The 27472-nt window shown below is 37.1% G+C and overlaps 1 protein-coding gene across 2 annotated transcripts in view; it reads left to right on the top strand.

The window, feature by feature from the left end:
* Nucleotides 1-13565: 13565 nt before the first annotated feature.
* The window catches only part of LOC129253727 (kinesin-like protein KIF15), a 35969-nt gene continuing 22062 nt past the window's right edge, over nt 13566-27472 (top strand). For both annotated transcript variants that reach the window (XM_064095521.1, XM_064095523.1), the window contains exons 1-17: nt 13566-13692; nt 15523-15562; nt 17234-17408; nt 18000-18076; nt 18651-18688; nt 19004-19104; nt 19486-19665; nt 20094-20195; nt 20725-20958; nt 21553-21611; nt 22058-22121; nt 22668-22824; nt 23082-23185; nt 23806-23967; nt 25143-25341; nt 26153-26280; nt 27163-27342. In XM_064095521.1, the coding sequence (XP_063951591.1) occupies nt 13686-13692; nt 15523-15562; nt 17234-17408; nt 18000-18076; nt 18651-18688; nt 19004-19104; nt 19486-19665; nt 20094-20195; nt 20725-20958; nt 21553-21611; nt 22058-22121; nt 22668-22824; nt 23082-23185; nt 23806-23967; nt 25143-25341; nt 26153-26280; nt 27163-27342 (2007 nt within the window). In that variant the 5' untranslated portion in view covers nt 13566-13685. The remainder of the gene's footprint in view (nt 13693-15522; nt 15563-17233; nt 17409-17999; nt 18077-18650; nt 18689-19003; nt 19105-19485; nt 19666-20093; nt 20196-20724; nt 20959-21552; nt 21612-22057; nt 22122-22667; nt 22825-23081; nt 23186-23805; nt 23968-25142; nt 25342-26152; nt 26281-27162; nt 27343-27472) is intronic.

Below are 27472 nucleotides of genomic sequence, written 5' to 3'. Positions count from 1 at the left end.
AAAATTATTCTACACTTCGTTGGAAACTCCAATTTTGGCAAAAAACAATAACTTGTGTATATAGATTTCAAGGAGTAATGTAGATCGTTTGTAAAGATTATGATATTCTGGTAATTACACCCGGGTTAAGCTCCAAATTAAACAAGAGTTTTAGTACAAACTTCTATGGAGTGTTACTTATACCATGGACCTACTACAATCATTATGACAAAATTATAATGCACCAAGGAATTCATTGAAATTCATGATATTTTTATTATCCATTTCTCTTAATTTTACAAGAATTGAGAGGGTCCTGTACAGGATTGAAATTATTTGTGCTTGGTAACAACTCGACACTCTATTATTATGTGAAAATACCAACACGATTTAAACCTCTAGTGTACGGTGTAATAAACTAAGAACGATTGGTGAACAACTCGACACTCAGTAAATATGTGAAAATACCAACACGAGTTAAACCTCTAGTGTACGGTGTAATAAACTAAATACGATTGATGAACAACTCGACACTCAGTAAATATGTGAAAATACCAACACGAGTTAAACCTCTAGTGTACGGTGTAATAAAGGAAGAACGATTGGTGAACAACTCGACACTCAGTAAATATGTGAAAATACCAACACGATTTAAACATCTATATAGTGTACGGTGTAATAAACGAAGAACGATGGTGTATTTACACTTTAAAACATATGGGGTAAAATTTTTACCACCATGAGGGTAATGTGGGGCAGTATTTTACCCAATGCGGGAAGCATATTGTCCAGTAAGGTTAAAAAATAAGCAGCAATTACTTTAAAATGGGTAAAAGTTTCATCACACTGGATAAATAAAAATGCCCTAAAGAAATGACCAATGTTGGTTGGACACATGATTACCATCATGGAGCGCTTTTACCCAATATTTTTTTTATAATGTATACAATAACCATAAAACCGACTTTTTCTAAAATAAAAAAAAATGTAAAAATATCATATGAATAAAGTATTGTAATAAGGCTATCATCAGATCATGGCGGACATTTTTCAGATATATGACCAATTTCGGAAATACATTCTCGGGTCTATATAGGCAGTGAGGGTCCAGAGGTGGCTAACATAGTTATCCATTGTTATTATTAAAGTTATCAGTGCACTAAAATGATTGAATTTCGAAACCAAAAACGGAGAGACCACGTCACCCCTGGGAAAGAAAAACAAAAACACTAAACATGCTAAACATGCTATAGGAAGTGTCCAGGGCAGTCGGTAAAGTGACTTTGAGCATGGGAGATGAAATGCCAGATGGGAAAATAGCAAAGTGGCGTCACGCCTTATTTTTCCATATAAAATTGTGTATCCAAGGAAGAAAAGACTAACCAAAGTGGCCATTGCCAGCAAATCGTGTTAAAAAATCAATTCTCTTTCCAATTGACGTCCACGACGCCTTGGTGCATGTCAGAACCCTGTCCGATCCTTATTTTTCTCTGGACGCAGATTAGTAGAACCGCAACATAACTGTCAAGTTGGGTATGACTTTAATTATTTTGCTGGAAGTTGTAGTATAGGTTGTCTACACCTGGGCACCCTTGGGCATTTGATTTATTGACGTCATAGGCCACGCCCACTTTTTCACATACAGTACCTCTCAAATATGATTTTCATATTCCATGGAATTGACATGTCATGTTTGGTATCAATATAAAGCTAATGAAAAATCAAATGCAAACATATGGATCACTGGGCATTTAAATCTTGCATAGGTCAGTTAAAGGTAATTTAATGTCAAATTGCCTTACAAAATTGTAAGTAAGACATATAATGCGGAACATACCAGGCTTTAAATACAAACATGTTCGGTGTTATATGCATTTTTTTGCAAAGGTGAAGTTTGAAAGTGTGCATATTAAAAATCCGATGGATGCTACCTTGGCATCTTGAGGAATTTCATTTTTCTGACGTCATAAAGCACACCAATTTTCAGTTACATTCCTCTTGAATATGAGTTTTCTATTTAGCAGAATAAACATAATATGTTTGAAATATTACAATAAATAAAATGCAAAATATAATCCGCATAATATGAATTGCTACGCATTCAAAACGTGTCCAGGGCAAAGGTCATAAAAGGTCAAATTGGGTCACAAATGTAAGTAATGCAACATATAATGTAAAATACATAATTATCATGTTTGGAATACAAACAAGTTGGGCATTATTTAAGTAGGTCTGTTTTTGGCTGAAAGTTATGTTGAGGATGTGCAGATTAAGAAGCTGACGGAGGCTACTTTGGCAACCTTGGGCAACGTCATTTTCTGACGTTATAAACCACACCATCCTTTTCACATAGGCCAACCTCTTAATTATGACTTATCTAGTGTACAAAATAAACGTATTATATTTGGTATCAAATTAAAGCTTGTGGAAGATGGAATGTATGTTAAAAGTTGAGAAAAAATGTCGCACATGTAAAGGTGACCTTCGGGTCATTTGCACGCATGAAAGGTTGATGATCGCGCGACTTTAAGAGGACTTTAAACAAAACGTTTAATATCCTTTTGTAATCATTTCATGTGATTCCAAATAATCTACACCAATTTAACATTTTACACCATGTCCTGTTATATTCCTCTCACAACTACCCTCAGTACCATACCTCTTCGACCAGATGATCAAAGGATTCCCCTTCACCAACATTCTTGTGATCAAAAACGAAATAAGGTTCGATGTTCCGAAGGTTCGTTAGTCCGAAAACGAAATAAGGTTCGTTAATCATTTCGTTTTCGGACTAACGAACCTTCGGAATTACGAACCTCATTTCGTTTTCTGATTAACGAACCATCGGAATTACGAACCTCACTTCGTTTTCGGACTAACGAACCTTCAGAATTACGAACCTCATTTCGTTTTCGGACTAACGAACCTTCGGAATTACGAACCTTCGGAAATAAGAACCTTCGGAATAACGAACCTTCGGAATATCCGAACCCTCGGAATAACGAAGCTTCGGAATTACGAATGTATGCGGTATGGGTAGGCCCAATGTCCTGTCCCATATACTATCAGCTATCTTCTGAAGATGTAATGGCAGTAGAAGCACATGTAATTTTTCTCTGACGACACTGACATTTCTGTTCAACCATTGTTCTCATATTGGGTTTACAAATCTTCTGCATACTGATGGAAAAGTAACTGACATTAAATTAGGTATGGCATTGAAGTTGAAAGAAAAATGCTAGCTTTGCGCAGATAATTATCTATCAGGTTGTGATACCATGCATGCTGTGTCAATTTCACTCTAAACTTGCTGCTCGAATACGATCTAAATCTATAGAGTCCGATGCAGAAGAAGTGGACTGGATCAATTAAAGGTGTAAATCTATACTTTCCATCTTTCTTAACTAATACAACAAATATAATGGTCTCTCTAAAATTACTTAGCACTACTTCACATTATTTAGCAAGAAGACGGATGCTACAAAGATCACGACCCTACCCCCAACTGACAAGTCAGCAAAAGAGACTGATTATCAAAGGTGCTCTTCTTCAGGAGCTTTATCTGGAGAGTAACTGATCATGTATTGTCGCCAATGTTGTATACTCTTTTCACAAGCGATTCAGATAATCAGTCTAATACAGAACACTGTAAGGTAGTTAAATATGCAGATGACACATGTATAATTGGACTAGTTAAAGACAATAATGAAGTTGAGTACAGGAATAAGGTAGCTGATTTTGTTGCAAGTTGCAAACAGATGTCATTGTTGTTAAACACTAAGAAAACAAAAGAAATGATAGTGGATTTTCGGAAAAAGAATTATGACCCTTGCCCAATTGTCATTGATCAAGATGAAATTGAGATAGTGTCAGAATACAAATATCTTGGCACCCACATAGATAATGATCTGAACTGGAATGTTAACACTCAAAAAATTGTCTCAAAGGCGAACCAGAGAGTATACTTTCTGAGGAAGTTGAAATCTTTCAGCGTCAAAAGAGAGACTCTTCTGTTCTGTTTTGAAAGTTTGATCAAACCTATCATTTCTTTTTCCTGTGCTATCTGGTTTTTTGGTCTAACTTCCCAGAATAAGGATAGGCTGAGCAAGGCAATAAAAAATGCCAGTAAAGTGATAGGTTTGCCAATACCCCAGTTGGAAGACATAGCTTACAAAGCAGTCTTGGATAAGCTACATAGTATCATCAGAGACGATACCCATCCCCTCCATGACTTTGTAGTTTTTAATAGGTCTGGGCGGATCCGGTTACCAAGAATAAGGACTAGTAGGTTTAGATGTTCTTTCCTCACAAATGCAATGGTTCTGTACAATGCAGAGTTTAAACGATGAGCCCCCCCCCCCCCCTTAAATTTATATCATGTGCAATATTGTTTCGTTAGTGGGCAATACTCTTCAAACTGAAACCGAAATACCGCCAAGTACTTACTCCAACATGTATTTTAATCCAATTGATTTCTTGTATTGTACTTAATTGTCATGCTATATTACTTTTATACGTTGCGGGGGCGGCTGTGCTAAGGCAATGCTGCTTGGTCCTGAGGGGGGACCGCCGGGCGTGGTGGTGGTTTCCAGCACTGGATGGGTGCCGTTTCGACATCATTGTTATCGATGACTTGTAGTCCGGGCTTGTAGTGTGTAGTGTGGGTTGGTATGGTGTGTTGTGTTGTGGTGTGAGATGTTTCTGTGGTGTGTGGTGTGTTTTTGGTGTGGAGTTTTGGGGGTGTGTTTATCGGCATGGTGTGGTGTGGATGTTTTTTTTTGTGTTTTTGTAGTGTGATGTGTTGTGATTGTTTCAATGTCGAACCGGGGCCCATGGATGTGTTGGACTGGCACCGTGCTCGAGGCATTTCCCCCCTCGGCACCAGGTAAAGTTTTCAGTGCAGCTGCCCTTGCAGGGTATCATACTGTTCTGGGTTAGTATTAGGTCTTTGTGTAATTTTTGCTTTGTATATTATTTAATGCCATTATTTTTGTAATTTATTTATTATATGTTATATATTGTTCTTTGTATACCAACAGCCGGAATATGATTTTTGTGCCAATGTAATTTTTATTTTGAGCATGACAATAAATTTTGAATATCTGATCTGATATCTGAGAATGACTCCCCTGCAACTTGCCTCCCATGTATGTACCCGCTCATAGTAAATTAGTTACTCCCAAGGAATTATCAGAACTTGTTCCATGTGGATTTAAATCGGGGCCAGCATGCTCTAGGCTAAGCATTTGCCACTTATCGTGTATCGTATGAACATGCAGTTTAGACTACAGAGGGGGAAATCAGTCTAGAAGATGAATGAGAGAACAAAATGTAGTGGAGTTAGGACGATGTTAAATGTCAAATTTCGCTAATTGGAAACTTGTCTAAAACTGTGAATTTGTGTTGTAAAAGTCATTTTCTTAGGTGGCTCCAATATGATTGATCTTAAACTGGAAATTATGTGTAATACATTGTTTACCGAGTATGACTCTGTCCTTGATTATTAATATGTTTTTACAGAAAAAACACTGTGCAGTTTTATATCATGTATAGGAAAATGGGTGATATGATACCAAGCTTATATTACATGTTTTGATTAAAGTCTTGTTACATTGCCTGACATTATTTGACTTACCATTAACATAACTGTACTTTAAGTGATCTTGTCATGTATTTAATCTCTTGTAACTTTTATATTTGCATTTATTTTTAATTTGAATTAATTCGATATCAAACATGATATGTTTATTCCGCTAAATGTTTAATAGGAATGTAAGAAAGCTGGTGTGGTTTATGACGTCACAAAAAAAATCATCAAGATGCTAAAGTAGCACTGGGGCCTGTTGCAGAAAGAGTTGCGTTTAAACGCAAGTAAAAAAATCAATCGCAAGTCCCAAATGCGCGCTGTTGATTGGTTGAAAATCAAGTTGCGCATGATTTTTAGAGTTGCAATTGATTGCAACTCTTTCTGCAACGGGCCCCTGGTCGGATTATTAATATGCGCACCCTCAGCTTAACCTTTGCCAATAAATTCACATAATAAATTCACATAATATATATCCAACTTGTTTGTATTTAATACATGATATGATCCACATTTTATGTATTACTTACATTTGTGAGGCAATTTGACCCTTTATTACCTTAAACGACCTTTAACTGACTTACGCGTGATTTAAATGTCCAGTAATTTTTCATTAGCTTTAATTTGATACCAAACATGACATGTTTATCCCTTAAATATTAAATTCATATCTAATGTGAAAAAGTGGGCGTGGCCTATGACGTCAATAAAAAAATGCCCAAGGGTGCCCAGGTGGCACCTGTTGGATTTTTGTAAACACCCCATACTACAACTTCCAGCAAAAAAAAATCGAAGTCATACCCAACTTGACGGTCATGCAATAATTTTGATCATATCTACCCGACTAGATGTGTGATGGCAGGCTATAAAGATGAGAACAGTAATGTACTTGGTAATGGCTGTACACAGCAGGGGGGGGCAAGGGGCAGTTGCTTCCTAGAAATTTAGAAAACTAAAACACTTCTACACAAAATTCACCATCCGCCACTGGTTGTGATATCCTTTCCTGTTCCAGACGAAGATATATCATCAACAATGATTCGCCCACGGGAACAGGGTCGCCATTATCTTCATCTGAGTATAGTTTTCCGGCGGAAAACTTTGCTGAAGAGGGGTTAATGATTACAAATTCTTCCGTTTCCCGCTAAAGAGATATCTCGTCATCATTCCAATGAATGGGGGTAAATGATGATGTAAACACTGCTAATGGGTATCTGATAGTACTCATGCGTGATACAGCCCCTAAAAGTTCAAACTTATACCCTGATTACACTCCATGTCCTCTGTCTCTCTCTCTCTCTCTTCCACCCCCCCCCCCCCCTCTCTCTCTCACCTTCTCTCAATTTGTTTCTTCGTAACTGGGTCAGGGAAATAAATTGTAATTATTATCTCTTCTCTGACATTTTATAAATGACTTTTTATAATGAAATAAATTTATTTAAAAAAAAACAGCAGCATGAGTGACTTTCATGACATGCATCTGTCTACTTGATTAAGGAACAAATTAAGATTTGTTGAAAATCTATAAAATTTTCAGAGATGCATTAGTTTAAAATCTCATCCTGTCTTGTTCCCTTAAGCCTAGCGCACACTGTGCGATTCGTTGCGATCCGAATTTCAAAGAAATTGTAAAAACATTTTATATGAACACTCGATCGAACCAATAAAATCTTAGCGATCAGAGTTTAGAATAGTGGTATGACTACTGAAATCGAAATTCAGTCTACTTCGAGACCTCCCTGTATGAATAAAAAGCAAATTCAATTCCAAATCGTAATGACGTCATCATCGGCTGCGACTGGAATCTGATTTGGACTTTTCTCCGACCACAGGGCTTGCCGCAAAGGAAAATCTAACATTATGCCGAACTTTAAATAAAATAATTTTACTTCTTTTAATGTTCATGTTTAATGCAAAATGCGATTTATTTTTTCTTAATGGATCGCATAATGTGCGCTGGGTTTTACTATACAGCAGCCTCTACAAAACGATTTCCAATTTGAGAAAGGTATAATTATATTAAAACCGGTATTTTGTGTTGGTGTTTGACATCATGAGCTCTATCAATGAATGATCTAAGTTTACAGTAATTTTACAAGTAGTATAAACCTTCGAATCTTTAGCTTGTTGGAAGTTATAATAGGCTTTAATTTCTGTGCAGAGTTCATGTCCTTTCCACACTTATTGAGAAAAAAGACACCAAAAAAATGTGGGTCGGTTGACGAATTCGCTACGAAGTGTGAAAAATCAACATGTGTTACCCACATGCCGAGCTAGCCACGTTTACCTTGACAATGAAAAGAGGAGCTTTTGGGGCGGAATTATTAAAAAGTGATGATTTGACCAATCTGATTACTTACTTGACCGTCATCTATGTTTTGTGTTATGTGATTCTCAGAGGGGCGGTGCGCCACGGTGCCGACATAATAATGGGTGAAGTAAAATTTGGTGAAGTATAGAAACATAATATAAAAAAAGATATTGTCTTTTCATCTTCACCCCTCTCTGAAATCATGTGGTTAGTTAATTCAATATGTTTCAAAATACGATATGGTAGGTTTTATATTTTTCTACATTATCGAAACAAAATACTAAAGTCCCAAACCAACAACATGAAAAATATAAATAAGTAAAAAAGAAAAAGAAAAGAAAAGAAAAGAAAGAAAGGAAGAAAGAGAGGATATTTTAGACAAAGATATATCACAAAGGTATCCCTGTGTCTTTCCCCTCTATCTACTCTTTAGTCTCAACTTATTAAAAACAGTAACATTTTAAGGAGATTCTTCTGTTGGACGCCGTGCATAGATCATTAAACCCTGTTTTAATTAAAATATGTAGGCCTTTAATAGAAATAAGAACTCTTTCAAATTCAAAATCAATAAAAGACAATACACAAAATAATCATGACACGTCTTCTTTTCTTTTTGTGTATTAAATGGGAATTAATGGAATCATTTTTCATTTATTACTTCAGATTTTAACCTTTGAAATATTTGTATCCAACATCCATTCATCATCCCCATCACAGGGAATCGGGTGTGTTTATGATATGATCTGTGTCCATGACGTTTGATGACGTCATAACTTTTGAGATTTCTATGCTTGCATCCACTCCTACTCCACTGCCGTTCTCATCAAAATGGTTCCTTGGGATTTCTGCTTGACTGCATTGGAATGGAGATCATCTCACAGTGGCGTATCCAAGATATGCCACCTTTTGAATTAGGGGACGGGGCACGAATTTTAAGAGTGGACGGATTTTTGTTTTTTGACAAGCAGAAATTAAATAAACAAATGTAATTTTATGTATTGATTAATGTAGGATTCCATTCATGTTGTCAAGTTTTCAGATTAACCTAAGTATGGACTTTACCCACCACGAATATAACAATAATAATGCTATAGTTGAAGTTTTAACTCTAAATATGTCCGTGTTTTGTCAAAAGCGCTCCGAATTTTTGTCATTCTTTAGGATATACATATAAATAAATAACCCTCAATGCCCTCATCTACGTACACCCATCAGGCCCCAAAGCATGCTACAGATGAAAAATTATCAAGCATTTTAAAATGTGATTTTTTTTTTCGCTCGGTCGCTACGCTGCCTCGCATGACATTGGGAGGGAGGCTGCTTGGTCAGTATAAGGCTACCCACAATAGGCCATTTTCATTGTATTAGAATAAAACAACATGACTGTCCAGTTGCGTACCTGGGATTTTTCACAGGGGGGGCAAAACCGTCTGCCAAAAAAATTGACAAGCCAAAAAAAAAAAAAAAAAAGTCTTCACTCACAAATGAAGGATTTCGTACCAGAAAAAAATGTGACAAGCAAAAAAAAAAAAAAAAAAAAAAAAAAAGGTATTCAATCACAAATTGAAGAAAAAAAAAAAAAGAAAAAAAAAGGTCTTCAAGCTCGTCAGGGGGGGCAGTGATACGTACTTTGCATGGGTTGTGGCTCGTCAGGGGGGCAGACTGCCCCCTCTGCCCCCCCCCCCGTAGGTACGCTAGTGTGACTGTCCTTTCATAAACATAACTGGGGTCCGAAGCAAAATGCAAATTTTCGACGAGGGCATCCCCTAGCTACTAATTATATTCTGGCTCCACGCATAAGCATTATGTGCATTTTTTTTAAAGTATAGTTTATGCAGGAAAGTAACCTGCAAATTTGGTTTCTTGATTGTTTCCCCTCGTGATGGATCTAAAGGTCTTCTGCAAAGTAAATAAAATAACGGGATGCCATATTATTCTTCAGAACATTGACCCCCCAAAAAAAAAAAAATTCAGTGGGAAACTAGGACAGATCCTGGATTATGTTAAAGCTGGGGCGCAGAATTTCTGCAAATCTCTGAAAAATTATCGGCACAAGTTATGCAAATGGCGGCGCATTACCAAATTGGAGCGAATGCGGGGGGGGGGGAGCCATGCCCCCTGTATCCCCTTAGAATTTCATTTTGTTTGGCCACGGACGGAGACATGATCAACGAATCCTCATTAGCATTTCGTCAGGATAGATGGACTTCCATGGCAGGAGGGTGAGGCTAGGGTATGAGGATAATGGGATGTTATTGCCTTTAACGATATAAAAATGTTCACAAGATTTGGGGTGGAATTTCATCGCGGTACTATCCCTTGGCAAGACATTAATCTTTATTTACCGCACTCGACCCATGTGAAGTAAATGGATACAGCAGCAGGTATTTATTCCAAGAAATAAAACGCCTTGTCTACTAGGTATCTGGGATATTTTAATGCTTGGGTAGGCCTATAGGAAGTAGATTCGTGCCAGGAGTGTATGCATGGCAGATACACGTAAAAGTGGTTTATGAGAACCATTTGATAATTATTATTATCATCATTATCATTCATTTTTATATTTAATTATTATTATTATCTCTTATTTGAGAGGGGTGATGTCATCAAATTTCCTCTCACGGCTGCTCGAAGACCTAAAACCCGGCCCCGGGTATTTGTACTTTCAGTTGAAAATACTTTTTTTCAAGGTTCACTCACTACGCTCACTCGCCATATTAAGTACACACCGCTATATAGGAAGTCGATTTGGTCATCATTCTGTATTTCGATTATTGAAAAATTCTCGCTCGCTTCGCTCCCTCACATATTGATATTAGCTGTAATTCAATACTTTATATCACAACAATGATTATGATATCATAGTCATCGACAGCGAGAATTATATACACGGCCCGGTACACGGTACCCCCAACATGTAGGCCTTAGTGTTGGGTGCATAGGCGGATCCAGGGGGCCCGAGGGGCCCGGCCCCCCCCCCCTATTGGCGGAGCAAAAAAAAGGGGGAAAGAAAGAAATTATTATTTTGTTTGATTTACAAATTGATTTTTAAGTGCTCTGTAAAATGTCAGTTTTATTGTGTAAATATCATTTTCAGCTTTTTGCGCTGTGCGCTCGCATTATTTGATTTGCCAAGCAGGCCTACATATTGTCTTTGTTTCTTCCATAAGATTCTTCATACAATTTATTCTGTAACAAACTAATTATAATCCCCCTTTTATGACAGTTTATCAAAAATTTCGTCTCGTGATTTGCGCTCGCATTTATAGTTAAAAATTTATCAACTCATAAATCCTATTCATGATTACAAAAGTGCTTAAATATCCAGTTTTCAGGCCTCAAATGTCAACAAATTTCACTCACTCATTAGGCTTATTACATTAATAGATATAACACAATTTTTCAAGAATTCCTAACAACTAAATTGTCCCTTTTTCAGAAAGTAATATCGAAAAGTTTCATATCGCGCTTAGGAAGAGGAATAGGAAGATAGTCATCATTTTCATATCGTGACAAAATATCCTTAGGCCTAGAATGTCCAGATCTTTAAGGTCAAAATAATGATAAAAAATATCAGCTCGGGCTTCGCACTCGCATCATTTATTAAGGGCTATATCCACAATACACTTCACAATTTCCCTACACAGTGCTTTAGATAGTGTTTAAATTCATCCTTTTCATACCGGAATATCAAATATTTTCCGCTCGCGCTTCGCGCTCGCATTATTGATTTTCATGATAAAAAATGAAATGTATTCAGAACTCTCGAACACGCGCACACATGTTTATTGAGATACGCAGCTTAATCTTTATTCAAAACGTGCTAGAATTATCCAGTTGCGCTCGCATTATTAATGTAGGAAGATACCAAGATACCGGATTTTTTTTTTTTTCAAATATGTCAAAATCTATTACAAACTTTGATTTTTGTAATTAAAATGTCAAAATATTTGCTTGCTCGCTTCGCTCGCTCGCAACTTCTTATTAATATTACGCGATATGCTGTATTGAGCCCCCTCAAAATTATTTGCTCATTACGCCACTGAGACAACCCCTTCAAAGAAACAAACAAAAATCTACTTTGAGCGGCCGATCGGGGAAAATATGGGTGAAAAATATTTTTTGGCCCCCCCTATTGGCGGGAGCTGGATCCGCCCCTGGGGTGTCCCTAAAATTTTGAATTTTTAGTCATTATATTGCTATCATTCCCCCCCCCCCCCCACTGCCCGGACCAGATTTATGACAGTGCCCAGCACCCCGCTTCCCATGCAGTGGCGTAGCTAGGATATTTTTCCTGGGGGGGCACTAGGGGGGTCCTTGCTTTTTCAGGGGGGCACCAGTTTTTCCGTTGTTTGTGTATGTGTCACAAGGGCGGATCCCACTTTCGCCAATAGGGGACGGGGCCTATATTTCCCCCGATCAGTCACTTCTTACTTTTATTCTTATAAAACAACATAAACATGAAATAATCTCATAAGCCTTATAAAAAGTGCGAGCGCGAAGCGCGAGCGATTTTTTTTTTATTTTTTACTTTCATGTATTTTGTCCTGAAAATTTAATATTCTGGGCAATGTTATGTGTGATCCTGAAAAAGATTCGTATGTAACTAAATGGTTACTGCAAACGCCAAGCGCGAGCAGAAATTTTATCAACTGTTCTAGCATTATCGAAAAGGGACCTGTTAAGGACAGTTACCCACGAAGACGGTATATATTTCAATAATGCGAGCGCGAAAAGCGCGAAGCGCGAGCAAATTTTTTTTTACATTCCGACATAAAAAATTTTCATTCTAAGCACTTTTTGTATTAATAAATGGGATAGGTATGTAACTAAACAATTGATGCGAGCGCGAAGCGCGAGAGGAAGAAAATTGTGATTTTAGACCTAAAAGCGGGACACTCTATTCATATTTTGTAAACCATAAATAGGATATAGTTAATTGGGTATCATTAATAATGCGATCGTGAAGCGTGAGCAGACAATTATTGATATTCTTATGTGAAACTGGATAGTTTTAGTAAATTTAATATAAAGAACATGCAGGCTATCGCGCATGTTTTAGATTTAGACCTAGAATCTGGGCAGTCTGAATACATTTTTAATGGAACATTATGGAATACACGTAGATAATAGGAACTTGGCAAATCAAACAATTTGACCACGCAGCGTGAGCTTAAAAATGCTGATATGTAGACTATAAAAGGGATATTTTACAGCTAGAGCACTTAAATTTGTTAATGAAAAAAATTGATGAAAGTTCGTGTCCGAGCTAAAATGTATTTTGTATATCGACTTCAAAACTTGCTCCATATCAGCCTATTGAGCAAGAAATGAATCTCATCGAACAGGCAATTCTGGCGCGAAGCGCAAGCAAAAGTTTTATATAGTAACATGAAAGATTTTTTTTTTGCAAGTCTTCCTTTCACATTATTTCATTCACTCGTCTTCCTCTTCTTTATTTTCTTCTGTCTTTCATCTTCTTTTCCTTTTTTCTTCCCTTTTTTTTTGCTCTGCCAATTTTTTTCAGGGGGGCACCTGGGGGGCACACCAAATCTCAAGGGGGGCACGTGCCCCCCAGGCCACCCCGTAGCTACGCCACTGTTCCCATGGCTATGCTTTTATTTTATTAATTGGGTCCCCGGCCGGCCCGCCCCCCGGCCCCAACTTACTAGCTAGCTCGGAAATCATCGTACCGTAGCTAGCGCTCTCAATTTCACGTTTTGGAGGCAAATTACGAACAGACCTGGCAGAAACGTTCGTAATATAAACATCATAATTCAGTTTCATTAATGAATTTACGGCGGAACTGACATGAGTAGTAAGTTTTGATGTCACTTTACTGCATAGTTCATCTGAATGTAATGTATTGGCTTACCTTTAGATTATCTCTGTAGGATTGTTTTTATTCATAAAACTCCGCGCCTGGAAATCCAAGAGTCCACTGCCAGTCAGCGGTAGCCTGTGGTAGGACTTCGCCGCCATCAGCCGCCTGGCATAGGCGGCTTTCCGTGGCCTGGCGGCGAGCACAAGAGTCGAGACTGTCATTGACATTGACATTGACATTGACTGTCCGGACAATGCCATCGTCACTCAGTCTCAGCTGAGCTCAGACCTCAGTTCAGATCAGAGATTTCTTGTGGGGATAGAAGGCTTAATTACCGTTTTTGGTGGGGCACTTTTCGTTTTCATGGCAGAGCCAGAGACTGGCGGGATCATGTTCATCATTGGCCACGGGATTGAATTTGAAAAGGGGGCAAACGCATAATGGCGAATTGCGTAATGTTGGCTTAATCTAAATAAGATATTGAATGTGCTTTGTGGATTTGAAGAATGCATGTTTTATGAAAAAGAATGTGATATTTCATGAAAATCTCCAAATAGATCAGATCCAGATCTATATCTAGACCTTGTCCTCGATCCTCCCCCCCCCCCCCCCCCCCCTTGAGATCTCGGCTGTTGGCCACGCGATCGCGCTGAAAATTGGCAGGTGGGTTGTGTGGAACACAATCTACAAAATTGTGTAGTAATTTATTTCATGTAAATTGCTATTAAGTGATTATGCGTAATTAGTATGCAAAATCATACTTTTCCCTCTAATTCCCTAAATAGAGCTCCATACATATGTTCTATTTTTTTGTATAGAAACATGATTAACTTAATGGTATTCTTAGCAAGTGTACATGAATAGGATTGAGATATCAGATCAACTATTACATGTATATTGTTTTTTGCAATTTTTTATGTATTTCTCTGTTTTTTGGACCTTTTGTTTTTCATTGTTTTTTCAATGAAATTTGTTGGGGACTCTTCTGAGATCATAAACAGCATAAAATAAATACATTTAGACCAGCAAAATATGAAACTAAAAATAATCATACATTCATGATTTTTTATTGAAAAAACAATTTGCTTTGACTTTGTACACAAAATCACATTTTCAGCAATTTTTGGTCTGACATGCACTTACATAATGTTACATACACTCGGAACCGCGTACCTGGGTGACGCAAAACTGGTCTCAAAAGTTGCGCAAGACTTGAAAATTAAAAGTCAGCGAGCGGCGCGGTCTAAAAAATTCGCTCGGCGAAAATATATTGCGCGAATCATTGAGGGGGGCCTCCGAGCCCCCCCCCCCCCCGACCTGGATAGGGTTAATCCAATGTCATGTGATATAATGTCTTGTATGTGTGATGCCTCATTCTAACATGTACTGTACCTCAGGTGATGGTTCATGTAGGCTCCACTACACTTCACTATGCAACACCTACCCGAACCATCTGGCCAGGTAACTCGTTCTGACACTCTGAGTGACAAAAGGTGTCACTTTGTGTCATCAAATAAAAAAACTCATGCAACAACATGACCTTACAAATGATCTATAACAAATCTTCTTACATTTCACTCCTTGTTTTGTCCTTGCTTGTATCAGTCTCAAAATCTGCGTTTTAAAGCCAGTTGCTATTTGCAGAATTATCACGTTTTTACTTTCTCCTACACAAACGGCTAGTCATCTTGCACGCAGTGATAGGGACCTAGTCCCCATCTTTCATAGCCAGGCTGATAAGTATGAACTATCTTTTCCCCAATAAGATTTCTAATTCATCTACATCTAAAGTCCTTATGTCTCGATTTTCGTTTCATTTCACAGAGAAGGACAAGGGACAACCTCCAGCTAACAACAATGCAAGGTAATGTATCTCCTGTTGATTCTTACAATGGGTGATTTCAAGTTCATTGCTGGTGTTGGTGTAAGCACGAATCAGATTGCCTTCCCTTGCACCAAATGACCATAACTTGATTTGAGTTTATAAAAATGAACCAAATCACATTAGATCTATCATGTGTAATTCAACACTGCACCTTGTGAGATTCAGGTGGGGACCAGATTCATTTAAGTTTGGTGTTGTGCTGGTGTGATAAATTGCTAAGCACCAAAGCCATGATGTCAATTGCCAACACTGAGCTTGAAATAACTGTTGGCCTAACATGAGATCAGAATGATTCTTATAATACAGCTGAAGTAGGCATTCTGGAGACAAGATAGTAAGCATATATTTTTATCAATAGGATGTTTTCACACCGCGACGCAGAAAGTTTTCAAGAACATACATGCATGTACAAAATGTATTGTCGAATGCTCTTCATGACAAAGAGCAACCAAGAAGTCTTTGTCAAATATTGGTGTATCAAAACAGCACTTTCATCCTGGACCCTGGACAAACAATTTATTTGCAACATTTCATCAGCTCCGAAACTTAGGATGGTTCACCTACAAAGACCTCCCAACTGGTCATTGTCATTTGACAGGCATTATCATTCCATGTACTGTGATGTGTTCTTGAATTCTCGCTACCCCAAATAGGAACAAAAATCTCATAATGCGCGAGACGAGATAATTTTCACTCCGACGGGTCGTCATCACCACTTCCGGTTCAGAGTCATGCTCGCGCGAGGTTCGCGATACTGAGTTTTCCACCACGCTGAAATCGATGCCAATCAGCGTAATATGTACAGATTATAATACTTTTTATTTAATTTGGTCAGTTTTGATTCCATTTTTTGAATTATAAATACAAATAAAAAATATATTTCACGTGAAAATAAATTTTTATTCATGTTTTTATTTGGTTATAAAAAAATTAAACAAAAAATGAATATCTTAAAATTTTGCATTTAGCGACCGGCCTGACATCACGATCGTATTGGACTAGACGCTAAATATATACAGCATTCATTCCGTTAAATTTTTCGTCGACCACAAAATGGATAATCTTAACTTACAGAAGAATACCGTGCAATGGAAAGCGTCGGGCAGAATTAATGACTTTAGCAGAAAAGGCCGTTAAACTGTATCGTGAAAGAGAGGGTTGTGATCACAAACTTTCCGAGCGAAAGCGTTGTTGTGCATGACGGCACTGTTGATCTGAATGGCAAAACAGTGCATTGGACTTCCGAACAGGAAGTTGTAATACCGAAAAGCTATCCCATAATGCAATGCGCGTTACAGGGATTTTCCAGGATCCCGGCGAAATCGCTATTTGGGGTAGCGAGAATTCATCCTACATCATGGTGCAAAAACTACATAATAGAAAACTAATGCATTTCTATTTACAGTCTTTTCATACAAAAATAGGAGAGGGAGTCTTACTTTTGCAACAGATATTCTGCCGCAGTCTATACATCACAACTACTTAGCCAGAATTATTTTTCTGAAATATGAATAACCTGTTTTGTTAACAAAAGGGGCCATTCTGGTGATTTTCATAATTCCTTTTTAGGGGATTGATTCTAAATTGCATCCATGTGCACATTTACAAGTATAATATTTACAAAAATTGATGTTTTTTTGTGCCATCTAGTGAGGGCGATTCCATTCAGGTATTTGTTCGGGTGAGGCCATCAGAGAGCCATGATGCTGACATGGACTTTGGGCAGTGTCTGGAGGTGCGGATGCCAGACACCATCATCATGCACTCCAAGCCGGAACCCAAGGTCTTCACCTATGATCATGTGACTGATGCAAATACCACACAGGTAAGGGGTCCTAGGACCTTTGGTACAAAACTTGGTTTGAATGACCTTGGGCCTGTCACAGAGAGAATTGCAATCAAATAAATATAAAGATCATATGAAACGCAATTCTTTAAGAAATATCACCCTGGTCTGGTGAGTAGGCCTATTTGTTTTATGAAGGGATTTGAAACATGAAAGCCCAAATTCAGAAAAGAAGTTTAGACCAGGAGGGGGTAGTATAATGTATAATTGTGCTCGATATTTAGTGACCGAAGCAAAGAATTATCATTTGGCCTTTTGCAGTGCACATGCTTAATCAACCTCTCAGATTGTGAATATAGGTCTAACAGCTTAGAATTTTTAAATCAATTTAGTAATAAAAATAATGAATCTTGAGCGCTATCAGAAATCAAATGGAGACTGATGTAGTTTGGGAATGGAACTCAGACAGAGAGAGAGAGACAGAGAGGGGTAAGAAACAAAGAGAACAATTGACTGGTGATGGGCAAGTGAAATATAAAAAAATTAAAAAAAATGTGAAGATGGAAAGGGATTCCATTTCAATCAAAAAATATAAATGGAATTGATGTCTCTTCAATATATTCTGTCTAGGAATCAGTCTTCATTGCTGTGGGAAAGAGGATTATTGAAAGTTGTGTTGGAGGCTACAATGGAACCATCTTTGCATAGTAAGTATGACTCTTGGCCATAAATAATCCCCTTTTTTGGTGTTGTATGTAAATTTCTACTCTAATTATGGTGAGATTTGGTTTGGATACTAATTTTCTTCTTTTGGAAGTCATGAAAACAAAAAATAAAATTTTCAGTTAGCATATTGGTGCTAGCCGATTGGGTCATCCCTGCGAATGAGGCTCTGATCAACTTTGTTAATTGGTGTAATGTGATCACAGAGTCAAGGAAATTGATATCTTCTGCTCTGGAAAGTCCTGCTTTTTTAAGACATTCAAAGACTACATGATTTATGATTGATATGGGATCCAATTTTGTAATGAACCATTTTATATTTGATATTTTGATGAGTATAATGTCCAGAACATGGTACTAACAAATTGTAAAAACCATGAGCATTACTTAAATTGCAGTGTATCTTGCTCTCCTCATCCATGGTATGTTGAAAAGTGAATGGGCTTCCTAATTGAAATGATATTGCAATTGTACAGCTGGCTGTGATTTGAAGCTAGGTTGGTCTTTTATTAAAATACCTTTAGTCTAATTTCTTTTTTCACTTCATTTCTTTTATAGTGGGCAGACTGGCTCTGGCAAGACTTTCACTATGCTTGGTAAGTCTAATGAAGAATGATTTATCATGCCTTCCTCCCACTATATGTGGTAGCTGGAGACATCATACATTGGGACGTCCATCATGCTGTCCCATTTTGTTTTCATGCGATAAATTGTCCTTATGTTTACTGCCTGATCAGTTTTTATATATACCTGTATGAATGTGTATGAATATTTAAGTACAGTTCATTAAGTTAATTGTGACCCAAAAGAAATTGTACAAGTAGCAAGATATGATCACCCACCCTATGATGATCGTAGACTATATATAAACATGGCATAAATGATACATTTTTCTAAAAAAAAATTCACAGGTCCATGTGAGGATGGAGATAACTTTCATCATGAATTACGAGGAGTGATCCCAAGAAGTTTTGAGTACCTCTTCAGTCTGGTGAACAGAGAAAGGGAAAAGGTATTCATTTTTGTTTCAGTCTGTCTGTGATTGTGTCTTTTGGACCGTGTTGAAAAACAGTGTATTAGGAAGCTGTTACCCTGTATAAAGGTAGAAACGCATGTTAAAAGTTTGAAATTTTCAGTATTATTCATATGTAGTTTCTTGTAATCTTTTTTAAATCAACTTTTTTACTGGACCTTACCTTTCAACAGAACTACTCCTTCTGTCTGCATTTTTGTTGGGATGGGGTGGGAAAGAGGTCTCCAGTTCCCCCACCCAATCCCCAACAGTATGCCATTCCCATTATCTTAGTGCCCTTCTTTCTTTTATCCCAATGTAATCACCACTTTCCAAGCACCAACTTTTCTGTTATTCTCTCTCACACCTCTTTCCCTATAGCATGGCGACCGTTACGAGTTCCTCTGTCGTTGCTCCTTTCTGGAGATTTACAACGAGCAGATATATGACCTCTTGGATCCTGCCTCCATGGGGCTCCACCTCAGGGAGAACATGAAGAAAGGAGTCTTTGTGGATGGACTGATCGAGAGGGCAGTTGGCAGCCCTAGTGAGGCCTATGGTGTAAGTTTTTACACTGACATCTGAAATAGTATCAAAATTTTAAATAACCCTTTGAACGCAGTTTGTATTCAGTTGGATAACCATTGCATAAAATGTAAACAGACCGGGGGTGTTTGAAGTGTGACTTGAGTTGCAGTTAAATTCCTAGTTCCATGCAGGATGCAACGCATCACCACATTGGTCAGATCATGCACACCTGTATCCTTCAATCAGAATACTTGTTATGTATCATGTGAACGTCTGCATTTAAGCATAACACTAAGTCACAGTTAACTCTTTGTAAAACACCCCTGGGTCTATCAAATCTTTGCAATATCGCCATGTTTAAGGATCTTTTCATGCACCTTTTCATTATGCAGTTAGGAAAGATGAGTAGACCAGTCAACAATCTTACAAATACTTACATAGGGCTTTACTTTTATTTTCAGGTTCTGACAGCTGGGTGGCATAATAGGAGAGTAGCAGCGACCTCTATGAACAGAGAGAGCTCCAGGAGCCATGCAGTATTCACTGTCTCCATAGAATCAAAGGTAGGCAATTCCACCATTCAATTTACACAATGTTGATTATCAAGAGGGGTAATATAACTTACTAGATCCTTGATGTGAGGATAAAATCTTGGGGAGGGGCAAATTTTCATTAATTTTCACCCTCAAGCACTCATTGGTCTTGGAAGGAAGACATGCGAGATACATTTTATTAATGTGTTGTGTTCCTTGTTGCCATGTATTGATATGTGTTGGTACTAAATGAAGAAAAAAAATAGGAGCAAATGTCTTCCTCATTTTTTGCCCAGTGCTATTTATACTTCGTGCACACAGTGGATTTGTTGTGAAAAGTGCAACATACATTCTTAGGGTACCAGAAATTGTTCATATGATAAAGTATTGGTTTTCATTTGATGCTGTATGTTCAGAATGACGATATGATAGGGTGAGGTCATTGATCACCTTCCTATTTTGGTCTGTCTATGTTCATTTTTTTTTTACTAACTATGTAACCTACTACCAAATATCTTGACTTGAATTCTTTTCTTTCCCTGAAACATTTATCCTTCAGGAGAAGAAAGCAGGAGTGTCCAACATCAGGGTCTCCCAGCTCCATCTGGTCGACCTTGCCGGGAGTGAGAGACAGAAAGACACTAAGGCTATAGGAGTCCGGTTAAAAGAAGCAGGCAGTATCAACAAGTCCTTATCCATCCTAGGCAACGTCATCATGGCTTTAGTAGACATTGCCCATGGCAAGCAGAGACATGTCCCATACAGAGACTCCAAGCTTAGCTTCCTCCTTAGGGTAAATTTATATTTTCTTATCAGTGTTATATTTTTGCAGGAGTTTCTGCATTTTATTCATTAATTAATGATGAATTAGCATGTTCATATCATGACATAGATATAAATAAATACATTTTGAATGTGGCAATCGAAGAGATAAATAATACTGAAAAGACTGATAATTAAATTATACTTGATATAGTAAGTTCAGTGAAATACAGGGGTCTGCTATTATAAGCAAAAATCTGCTTGAAGCATAAATATGTTTTGTTGTTTTCTCATTTTATTTTTTTGATAATGTAATTTTGTTTTTCTTCATTATTATTGTTTTCTTTCACATGTATGTAGTTTCCATGATTTCTTTATCCAGTGAAAGCCTTGTTGAATGTATTTGAAGAAAGGCAAAGTGTCCATTAGATGTCTTTGTATTACTGATAGTACTCTCTTCAGCATTCTGCATTATATCCTTTTGAGCTTTTTATGTCCACGTGCAATTTTCAAAAGGTGAATAAGAAATTTGAAAAGAATACCAATGTTCATTGAAGGAGAAGATTGTTTTGTTGCATTTTATTTGTAATTGATCCTTTCATGCTTTCTTGACTTGTCTTGTTAGGACTCGTTAGGAGGCAACGCTAAGACTTACATCATTGCTAATGTACATCCTGATGCTAAGTAAGTTAACCAGGGGGTGTTTTCAATTCAATTCAATTTTTTTTAAATGGTTTATTGGGGAAACATGTATAGCAACCAAATGCTGAATAAAACATTTACATAATTTAAATGAATGTGAACTATAAATGTGTTTCATAAAGCTGTAAAGTAGAGCTTAACTTTTACCATTGACCTGAGTATCTTCTTTGGTCCTAAATCAGATTTAAATCACTTAAATACTAGGTTTATCATTTAATATTGAAATTGATTGTGTGGGTTATTGTTGACAAATTTTAACAAGTTATAGGCTAAAGCCTGTGCTTGTGCTTGGGTGGGCTTTTTTCAAACTCGTTAGGCTTCTCAAAATTCATATTGGCCAACTTGTTGGTTTTGTGCTGACAGGTTACATTTGTGACGTAATGTGCAGGTGAAAATGGAATAAAAACTTTGTATTTCTGTTCATGTAGGTGCTTTGGAGAAACGCTGTCAACCCTGAAATTTGCAAGACGAGCGAAGATGATTAAAAATAGGGTAAGGATGTTAATATTAATCAATCAATTGATCAAGTTTGGTAGTATTCTTGGGATTCATAGACAAGTCCTCTCCATCTGTTCCTCTCTTATTTGTTAGATTGATGACTTCTTGCATCCATCCATCATTCTTTCTTATTTGTTTGACATCGCCAGTCTTTCAAACTGTTCTAAAATTAAGGATATCATTTTTAATTGGATGTGTTTATCATTTGTTCCTTCCTCTATCTGTATACTCTCTTTGGCATCTTCAACTTACAGTTAAACCTATCATAGTGGCCATCAGTCTTTAGTAAAAACATGTCTTTAGTGGCTGTTTAAATTGTTTACCGTTTGAAAGTGATGTGTGTTATAAAACCTGTCGTTGAAGGCCAGCTGTCTCCAGTGGCCACTTTTTCTGTTTCTCTTGGGTTACTCCAACTGACAAGCTTAATTATAACAGCTGATGTAAAGTAAAAATGGTCAATTTCATTCTCTATTTGAGACATCTATATTTTGTTCTATCATTATATCTCTTTTTTTTTCTCTCCAATCATCCACCTGCCAGGCTGTAGTGAACGAAGACACGCAGGGAAACACATTGCACCTTCAAGCGGAGATCAGGCGGCTGAGGGAAGCTCTGGCTATGAAAGAAGCTGATGGATCCATTCCAAGAGGACCAAGTGAATCTGGAGATAGCCAACTTTCTAATAGCAGCATTGGGAGTGAGTATAGAGCATTCCAAGAAACAGACATGTTAGGGGACATCAAGCCAGGATATTTCAAAATCATTGTTTGTTTTTATGGTCTGATGCTTAGGCTTCCCATTTTTATTTCCTCCATATGATGTCATCTGAAACCAATCTATAGGCATCAAAGCCTAAAGCCATGGTAAAAATATCTAAGTCTCTTTGAAAGCACCAAGAGATGTTAATACAAAAACTGATTATCATTATTGTACCTTTCATTTGAACTCCTGTAGGTAATGGTACAGCATCAGGACAACAAAATGGCAGCAGCAGCAGATGGAAGAAGTATTTCCTAGAGGCTATGAGTCTGAGGGATGCTGTGGAAGTAGAGAAAAAGGTTAATTATTCAGAGAATCTTGGACAATAGTTCATTGTAAAACCATTTCCTTTGGAGTTTGTGGATGTATGTTTAGTGATAAAAATACTGATAATACAATTATTGTGGACTTATTGACAAACACATTGTTTTGTGAGCCAAGGTAATAAACCAAAATTGATGCTTGTGCTTTAAAAATCCTAATTTACAATAAAATTTGAAAGAGAAACTTTCTTTTCTGCCAAGATATTAAGCCGTTAGATTCGCCCAAAGCCAGAGATACATCCAGTCCTATTAACAATTTAATTGCAACCATATCTCTTTTTTTTGGGGGGGGATGGGGGCTAAGAGCTTCAACAAGTCTCAAGTAAGTATAACTCATGCTTGAATGACCATTGAACTCCAAAATCTGATAAATCCTTATTCTTTGAATGCCTTTTTAAATTCTTCTTGAATCAAGTATTTATATGGCCTTTTTTTGCAAAACATTTCAGTTTTTTAAGCTTGGAGATCTACTTCAAATTTATAACTCAAAATTTCATTTCGGTCAATTTACTGTGTCTGTGTTTTTTTTTTTTAAAGCTTGGTCATCATATGTACCTTTTCCTATGACCTATGACATCTCTTGTTATTTTCTTCAGGAATTACGGGAGAAGGTTAGCAGCCTTGAGGAGTTGTGTAGCAAACGTGATCAGGTCATCAGCTCTAACAAGATGATCATCAAGTTCCGTAACAGCACCATAGACATGCTTCAGAAGACAAAGAATAAAGCCATGTCAAAAGGAGAAAGAGACATGATGAATGTAAGTCATTAAGCAACTTACTTCTGTGCAATCAATATTAAATTTGTCTGTCCTTTGCAGGAATTACATTTTGGGGCTGTTCGTCCATCCAGTTTTAATCCTAAAGGTTAACCCAAGAACTGTTTGAAAGCTAAACTTCAATATTTTTCCGTCTTCTGTAGGCATTACGTTTCTGGGCCATCTGTGTGTCTGTCCATCCAGTTTTTGTTCTTGATACCTTCTGTTTGATAGATCAAATTATAAGTGTTCGTTATGTATGTATGTAGGACTGAACGGCAAGTACCCATTTCTCAGCTATATCTGTGATAAGTTGTAAATATGAAGCCCTGAAGAAATAGCACTTAAAAATTATTTTTATTGCCTTAAAAAAAAGTGTAAAATAAAGTTGTTTGGAAACACCATCCCTAATCTATTCTGCATAATGCATCTGTTTCAATTAGACTCCCAAACAGGTATTTGATGATTTATCAGTCACATGTATCTTGGAAGCGTCTGCACAAATTTGATTCCTTTTTCTTTTGTGGGTGTTTTCTTTTATCAATAAGGGCAATATTTGAATACAACACACATCAACATTCAGGATTTTTTTGTAACAAGACCAGTGTTAATGGTAACCAATGTCTATCATTATTCTTCATTTATCATCTATTTGTAATCTTATATTGTGTAGTAAATTTATAGGCCCTCGTAAGAATTCAATTTCCGCACTTTATGTACATAATATGGGTACTCGGTAGGAAGAAATTCCTTGAATGCTTGAGCGCCTAGGCAGCTCAGCTAAAGCCGGGGTAATAATAATAGCAGGGCCCGCTGGTAGAACAGTTTTCGAAACTGAAGTGGCTACCCTGGGTAAATATACCTATATTATTATTATTATTATTATTATGACAAGATTCTTAAAACCTTCATCTAATTTAATTGTTTCATACACTTGAAGAAAGAGATAGCACAGCTTTAGGAGCAGTTGGAACACAATCCCTTTGTCATGCGATATGTTGTAGAGAACCAATCACTCATTTCATTGCTTCACTCATTCACACTGTCTTACAGGAGAACTTGAAGAAAGAGATAGCACAGCTTCAGGAGCAGCTAGAGCACAACCCCTTTGTCATGCGTTATGTTGTAGAGAACCAATCACTCATTTCATTGCTTCATTCATTCACACTCTCTTACAGGAGAACTTGAAGAAAGAGATAGCACAGCTTCAGGAGCAGCTAGAGCACAACCCATTTGTCATGCGTTATGTTGTAGAGAACCAATCACTGAGGGCACAGAACAAGAAGCTGAGAGCCATGGACGCTGTAAAGAGCGGAGAAACCATGACAGCAACCAAGGCAGAGGAGCTGGAGAAACTCTTTCTTGAACTCAGAGAAGGTATTGTCACCATTTTCTAAGCTGTCCCAAGACAATATTAGCAGATAGAAATACATTTCAAGATCAATCGGCTTATAGTTATTTTGGAAGGTTCATATACATGATTGAACCCATTATGTAGGATAATATATAAGGAATGGAGTGAGTGTGTTCATTTTTTTGAGAGTAGGGACATTTGATAGTTTAGTTCAAATCTCAACATTTTGGCTCATGGAACACTTCATTCCAGTCAAGTCATATCAAATGTTCTTTTGAAATTCTGAACACCCAAACATTTTGCTGATACGAATTGTTCTGAAGATGCGAAATGACCTTTAGGAGACTGTTCATAAAGAAAATACTATTCTGGTATCTTTGAAATAATTATTTTGCAACTACTCAGCAGTTAATCAAAATCAAAGTACCCATCATGACCATTTATGTATAAAGGCCCTTATCATGATTGTCATTTTTCATGAAGCATAGTCCTGTTTGCCTCACTTTTTTCATAGGCAGCATTCCAGTGATTTGAAAAGGGCAGTTTTTGTCTTGACCTTTGTTCTTGATGGGAAGAAGCTAAATCATCAGATAGATATTTTGAAGCGAAGAATATTCGAAAATGATGATATTTCATATTGTTTTTGTTTGTTTTGCTTGTCATTTTCCTTGGGAAATTTATTATTGGAACTTATTGTGTAGATCCATGTCTATACAATTGATGTAAAAATGCATCATTGCATTCCTGTGATAAAAAAATGCAATTACTAATTATTTATTGATTTATTCATACTTATCATTTTTTATTACTATTCTTTTTGTTTGATGATCTAAGGTTTGTCCCAGAATCGTCGCTTCAGTGTAACTCTTAACAGTACTCCAGTAGATGGTGAGAATGTTCCTACATCAACGATGGTCATCCTGAAATCTCAGATCAAGAAACTCCAAGATGAGCTGGAAAATGTAAGTCTGTGTTAGGTGCTTCAAAAAGCTGTTACAAATCACTTTGCGCACAACTGGTGACACTTTCTTGGGCTAAATGTGATTCTTGTGTAGCTGACTAAGCACCTGAGAGTGTTCCAGTAATGCTTAAAATCACAATAAAGACCATGCACTTCCACTGTTTAGACTATTGGGTTCAAAACCACCCAAGGCCATTTGCAAATTTTCCTATTCCTTGGCTACATTTAGGTGAGTCTTTAAAAAGAAATAAGAAGAGTCCAATGTTTGTAGCCAGATTCAAAACCTTAGATTTCTGGCATTGCTAGGTTACACAAAAGAGAATGAAATGAGGACAAGTCAGGATGCCATTTTCATGAATTCTGACCCATGTACATTTTTGTCATGAGGGCCATTTATGACCATTTCTTGTAATGTTATGACCAACATGAATCAAACTTTTTATATGTCAAACCCTCATTTTCTCGATTCTCTAACTTCTCTTTATGAACTTCTGAAGCCTTGGAAATTTGATAGTATTACAACTTGTGATAAGGACTAGAGAACAAACATACATCATTTCAAAAAAGGTCCAAGATACAGGGATCTGATGTAAATACTCAAAGGAATTGTACATGAGTAACATAAATGTGTACATATCCAAGTAGATGACTTTAGATATACTCTCTTTTATTCAGTTTGACCCTCCATAAACGCTGTCATGACCCTGATAAATTCTTGTCCAAATGAATATGTGGAGCATCAAAAAAAGTACTGCTAGTTGTGACTTGAAATGAATGCTTATTGAACTGAGCCTCAGAAAAGCAAGAAATTAATATTTGACCTGATAACTTTGATCTTTGACCCTAATAGAGTTTTGATCTTTGACCTTTTCCCTCTATGTAGGCCAAGCAAGAACACGCAGAGCAAGAGGAGATGACAAGGAAGACCCGTCTGGAGTTAGAATCAGAGCTAGCTGCATACAAGAAAGCAAACCATGAGCTTGAGAAGACACTTCAAGGGATGAAGATCAAGAATAAGATGGACCGTGATGCCATGAATGATATTCATATGCAGACCATCAAGGTATGTCATAGACAAACAAAAATCTGTTCTGTCAATTGTGAAAACTCTTACTCCTTCATAGACAACTATTACTATGTGGGTCATGCAAAAATATTACAAGTACATGTACGTAGTTTTCACTTGTACCAAT

The sequence above is a fragment of the Lytechinus pictus genome, chromosome 2, assembly GCF_037042905.1.
Source record: "Lytechinus pictus isolate F3 Inbred chromosome 2, Lp3.0, whole genome shotgun sequence".
Taxonomy (NCBI): domain Eukaryota; kingdom Metazoa; phylum Echinodermata; class Echinoidea; order Temnopleuroida; family Toxopneustidae; genus Lytechinus; species Lytechinus pictus.
This window is presented reverse-complemented; position numbering and strand designations above follow the sequence as displayed.